At 38.8% G+C, this 6,309-nt stretch overlaps 1 protein-coding gene across 1 annotated transcript; it reads left to right on the top strand.

Annotated features, from left to right (window-relative positions):
* Nucleotides 1–225: 225 nt before the first annotated feature.
* CCDC54 (coiled-coil domain containing 54) lies at nt 226–1,757 on the top strand. The gene is given in 1 exon segment (XM_058731519.1): nt 226–1,757. A coding segment is annotated over 1 exon segment (987 nt). The 5' UTR covers nt 226–467; the 3' UTR covers nt 1,455–1,757.
* The last annotated feature ends 4,552 nt before the right edge of the window (nt 1,758–6,309 follow it).

Here is a 6,309-nt window from a genome sequence, read left to right as displayed (position 1 = left end):
TTTATTTTAATAAGTTGACATCTTAAGTCTTCCTTAGTTTTAATTTCTAAGATGCAATATCATTTGACATAAGCTACATAAAAAAAGGCATTCCTCAATTCTTGCAAGTGAAAAGTGTCCTGTGACCAAAACTTTTGAGAATCACTGCCCTATGGTTAAATGTATTCTAAGCCAGTAACCATTGTGACATCAGCACCAGGTCAATGATTACCAAATGAAAGATTCCATGCAGTTGACCATTACTTCACAGAGCTCTCCAGTTGGATATCCCCATAAGAAGCTAACAACCTAAGAGTGCCTACTATTGCCCCTGATGTTCTCCATAGGGCTTTCTATGATGTTACGAGGAAACAAATAGTACAACAAATAGTTGGACATCCAACAAATAGTAAGAAAAAGGCCATTTCATTCTGATACTGCTTCTTTTGACTGTGGTCAGGTTTCCTACTCTGGTTTTATTATTAAAGATGTACAAACTTTAAACCAAAAGGGTAAAAGCTGCTGCTGGGCAGATGTGGACTTCAAATCTCTCCAAGATCCGACAAGCTCTTAAAAATGTTTACCATAAATGTAAGAACCACCCAGATTCAATTAGACATCCAACTATGACTTCCTATGATTGTGATCAAGATGACATGAGTACTGATGAAGAAATGAATCTTACAGTAATGCTCCAAGATATTAAAACTGCCCAAATTGAACTCCTCAGCCAAATGACTGACATTCTCCGTGTGGTATCCAAAATGCAGGAAAATACTGACTTTTATCAGAAGCAGATGGAGATACTGGAAACCAGAATGAATATTAATGAAGACAAACAATGTACAGTAACTAAAGATATCTTCTCTATGAAGAAACACATTGATGCTTTAAAGAAGAAGGTAACAGAACTGGAAAGCCAGAATTGTTGCTCCAGCATACATTGTTTAGAAGTTCTGGAAGGAGAACTTCTGGGTAAAGAGATCATAGAACAGCTTCACAAACTCATACAACCAGAAACTTTGAAGAACACATTGGCTTCTACACACAACAGAATCTCTTCAGCAGAACCAGAAAAAGTGCCCAGTTGTCCTGAGCCCACTGATCATCTTGAGAAGAAAACAATTTCCTCCAAAACTAAAACTCTGAAAAAAAGTAATGACCAAAATGCATTAAGAAGCCTTAGAAAAGCAAAGTCAAATATTTATATTTATCCAGACTTTAGTACATGGATCAAGCTAACTTTTGTTCTTGAAGGAAAGTGGAGATTTTTCCTCAAAGCTACCAAGTTACAGGAATTCATCCAGGGGCTTCTTTCTAGGCCAACCATCCCTCCTGAGGAACCACAACTCATAACCCAGAGATATTGTCCCTTCACTGGGCCTATTGCGAGTTTGACGGCATTCTGTCTCTCTGTTTTCAACTATGTTTATTGTCTTTTTGGTTTCTCAAAAGAGGAAGTAACTCGACTATAGAGTCATTTTCTGCTTTGTTTGGCACAAAATAAATGTAACTTGGTTGTTCCAAGCATTGACACATCTTTGCAGTGGTTGTGAACTCCTTGGCAGTTTGTTCACTGTAGGCTTACGGCCTATGAAGATTTTATGTGTCTCAGGCAAGATATATCATCCCATTGGACAATTGTGATGTATTTTCTGTCAGTGTTCTTGTTTTCTCACAGGCAAGTCATGAGGACTCACCCAGTGCCTGTGTTATAGATCATTGGAAGGAAAGAATAAAGAAGTCAAGGGAATAAAGAGCACATTTGGTAGTCCCCACATCAGTTTTCTATGTCCTCTTGTCTTCGTGGCCTTTGTAGATAAGATCTGTAATACCAGAGACAGACTCCACTAACAAAATTTTAAACAGCATGCAATGGAAAAGATAGCCACTATCAAAGCTACTAAAGTTAGAATTATAAAAATAAAGGGCACTGAAAGAACAAGTTACTGCCAGGAAAATATTCATTGCAAAAATGGTATTTTTTTTTTCTTTCAACTTCAGCTTTATCTCCATCAAACAAAGAGGGATGCTACTGGGTATTTTTTACATTTTCATGAAGTGAGACAAATACCATGTCTTGTAGGTTTGATACAGAGGAAAAGGGAACCACTAAAGAGGCATGTGTGAACCAAGTAAAATCTCAACACTATGCTACACAAATTCTTATATGACAATGTCTTTTTTTTTTATGAGTCATATACTACATATCCAGGGTGGGCTTCATTTTTAGATATAATAGGTTATTGCGATCCTGATGTAATTTTTCTAAATATCATGCAGAATAGCTGCAAAAAAGTGTTTCCCTCACCACTTAACTCAGTAAATGAAATCTGCTGTCAATAGAAAGTCCTGTGCTGTTACACTACAAATATTCTTGGTAAGTGTGCTACTTTAAATTATTCTCAGCTAAGAACTTGAAAGGAGGGTTCTGGCAGTTAGTTAAGAACAACCCAGTTTCAAATGAGGAAAAAGAAGCTAAGGTGGGTATAGAGGAAACTAAGGGAGAAGGAGGATAAGAAGACAGTACTGTCTGGTGCCCGCCTGGTAGTAATTATACATTATAACTTCTTTTACTTCCCAATGCATTTTATTTGATCTTTCTTTACTAATTTATGATAAGATGTATATACAAAATAACTTTTAAAATCTGTCAATGTGGGGCGCCTGGGTGGCTCAGTCGGTTAAGCATCTGACTTTGGCTCAGGTCATGATCTCATGGTTCTTGAGTTCAAGTCCCTCATCAGGCTCTGTGCTGACAGCTTCAAGCCGGCTTGGGACTCTTTCTCCCCCTCTTTCTGCCACTTCTCTGCTCATGTGTGCTCTCTCTCTCTCTCTCTTTCAAAATAAATAAACTTAAAAAAAATAAAATATGTCAATGTGCGACAGGTGCAGCATGGATGATAGTCCTATACCTACTCAGAATAAGACTGTATATGAAGTAGTTTGTTTTAAATGGGATAGCTGAGATAATATGGTAAAGTATCACTCTGGCAAGGGCACTAGAAATCTGTATGTATTTCTTCACCATCAGAGATACAAGAACAACCAGAGTTCTAGTTCGGCACATTGTGTGTGACCCTCACATCGTAGAGTACAAGGCAAGATAGGCTGTGACAAAGATAAATGACATAACAACTTGCTTCTGGGAGAGTAAAAAGTGACTCAGCTGATGTTTGCCTGGGTCATCTGGGCTTCTGTATTAATGCACGCATTCACTCTCTCCCCTTACATGCCCCCTAGCACTTGCTTAATGGTTCTAGAGAGGCAAAGAATTAGGGAAACAACAGAGGGCTGGGAACTGGAAGAGCTTACCTCTGAACAAATTTTACACCTACAACCTCTGTTATTTCATCTCAGCTAGCTTTGTTTTGTCATGTGTTAAAAGGAAATCATATTAATTTAGTAAATAAGTCTTCAGTGTTTGCTAATGGCAAGGGATCATGGAGGATAAAAGAAAAAGGAGACATTCCCTGTACTATAGACACATCACATCAAATGGGACAAACAAAATGCACAACTAATGTACAATAGATGGTGATGGAAAAAAGCAAAAGTGCTCCTGGTATTAGAGAGGAAAGAGGGTCGATGAGCCTTGTAGTAAGGAGCTTAGGTGAGGAGGAGGTGGTGAGGGCAGCATGCCAGGAAGAGTGCAGGAGTGGGGCTAGTAGGGAACATGGGAAATAAAAGCTACCAGGCATTTTATAAATGTAAAGCACTGATAGCCTATTTCAACCCCTTTATGGATCTCATTTTTCTCTTCAGGGATTCCTTACCATATTCATTTTAACCTTCTGGGTTTTGTTTTTTGTTTTTGTTTTTGTTTTTGTTTTTTACCTACAGAAGAATGTTAGAGGAGCAGAAAGTGAGAGGAATACTACATGATTTTCTCATGGTCTCAGACTTTCCCCGGAGATGATGACCATTTGACCTGTTGATTCACATAACTTCCCAGTAAGGACAGGGAGAATTCTACTTTTGAGTCAATTATTTATTATCATCACCTACATGAGATCTCACATGACTCATTAAAATTATAACTCAACTTGGAACTACATGTGAGCAAAGTTTTCCCCAGTGCTTGCTTGCTTTCAAATTAACCTGCTTCTCGGCCAACTCACCTCCATCTCACTTGACTCAGAGGAAGTGATGTCTTTCTTGCCCATATTTCCCTTCCGGTGGTTTGCAGGGTCTCTATCATTAGCCTTCTTCATCCCTCCGTCTTAACCACCCCCTACCAGTCCTTTGTACTCAACTTACAAAAATATGTGCTGTGTTCCCTTGTGTTCCCCTCTTGTCTGGCTGATCTCTTTGAAGAAAAGACCCAACCTCCCTGTCCTTAACTACTACCCTCCCATTCTCTCCACAGCTCATATGATCATGTCTTCCACAACAGTCCTCTCTCTTCTGGTCCTCTCCCCATCACTCTGGCAGATCCCTCTACCACTACTCATTCCCTTGAAAGTATGATGATTCACTTTAATGGTGTTCAAATCAAAGTATTCCTAATCCAGCCTCTCTGGAGACCTACTGAGCTTTCATTTCAAGTGACTTGTCTTCATTACTTGGGTGTCTATGACAGTCACAAACTCCTTACTCTTAAAATTAGCCTTAATAACACTTCTGATTCAAACTCATGTCTCTGCCAGAATCATAGCACACGTTATCCATATCCCCAAACTGGGAATTACTCTCATCTTTTCCTCCTTCATTTGATGTATTAATCATCAAATATTTTCCTGTTTATCTTCCAACTCTTCATGGAATCCATCCTCTGTCTCTGTCCCCTGGTTCAGGCTTTAATTTTACCTCATTATAAATGAAAAGTGTTCCTGCTTGGTTACTCCAGCCTCCAGAATGTCCATAATCCAATTTTAAAAGTGTGATTTTTTTTAATGTTTATTTTTGAAGGGACAGACAGACAGTCTCTGATCCTTACCCTGTACCTCAGACTCTTGAGGCAGAATTGGAGACTTCCTCAACAACCCCCACCCGTGTTGCTATTGGTTTTGTATCAACAGAGAGAGAGAGATAGGAAAACAGAGAATAGTATTTATTTTCACCACATTGTCATTTTGTGTTCACATGTCTGCCTCCCTCACAAAACTTGAGCTGTTTATGATAGAGATAGAAACTTAGCTGTTCAGTGAAGAAGGAGAAGAAGAAGAAGAAGAAGAAGAAGAAGAAGAAGAAGAAGAAGAAGAAGAAAAGAAACTTACCTGTTTACCTTGAACACCAAAATCAGTTTTACTGATAAGTTCTCAGTAAATGTTTTTGAATGAAAAAAAAGACAGAGAAGAAAACACCATTTTTCTCTACCAAAAAAGTGGGTATAAATATAACTAGATGAATGTTTATAATGTATGCCAAACATGAAACCATTGTACATTCATCAAAATGTCTCAGGGGCGCCTGGATGGCGCAGTCAGTTAAGCGTCCGACTTCAGCCAGGTCACGATCTCACGGTCCGTGAGTTCGAGCCCCGCATCAGGCTCTGGGCTGATGGCTCGGAGCCTGGAGCCTGTTTCCGATTCTGTGTCTCCCTCTCTCTCTGCCCCTCCCCCGTTCATGCTCTGTCTCTCTCTGTCCCAAAAATAAATTAAAAAAAAAAGTTGAAAAAAAAAATGTCTCAGATCATTGTTACTATTAAATTAGATACATTAAATAGGAAGGTAGCACTCAATAGTAGAAGCGTAAGGACATTCAAAGCAGAATAGATCTTAGAACAGTTGTTTCCTGAACATTTATTATGTAATAGGCACTGTGCTAGAAGCAGGTGTACAATGGTAAACTTCATTAACTGTGATTTTGGCAAATTCCTTAAGACCTGTGTTCTTCAGTTTTCTCAAATCTAAATTGAGAACAATTTATCTCTTAAGGCTGTTGTGTTAATTAAATGAGAGCATGTGTATAACCTCCTCAGAACAGTGTTTGACTCAGTGGATACTTAACAAATGGTAGTCATTTCCTTCCTTTGCTAGACTGGAAGTTAACAGGGGCCACGGACCCTGCCTCAAGGAGCTCACATTCAATACTTTTGTTAGTCATAAAAGAGTTCAGACAAATAATGAACCAAGTGATGCGCTAAATACAAAGGCTGAAAACCAACCTTTGACTCCCTTATCCAAAGATAGTGTGATAAGAATAAGACAGGGTGTGAAGCTCTCCTCCTGTCTGGGCATTCAACCAATATTCCATCATCTGTAACAGCCGTTCGCCAACCTTTAATTGCACACTATAAAAATAAGCATCAGAGAAAAGTATTTGAGGGGAAAGGGAGAGACTCAGTTTAAGATAAATAACTTAGTTCAGTTTGGAATACTTGCTTGC

This window comes from Neofelis nebulosa, chromosome 5 (genome assembly GCF_028018385.1).
Source record: "Neofelis nebulosa isolate mNeoNeb1 chromosome 5, mNeoNeb1.pri, whole genome shotgun sequence".
Lineage (NCBI taxonomy): Eukaryota > Metazoa > Chordata > Mammalia > Carnivora > Felidae > Neofelis > Neofelis nebulosa.
This window is presented reverse-complemented; position numbering and strand designations above follow the sequence as displayed.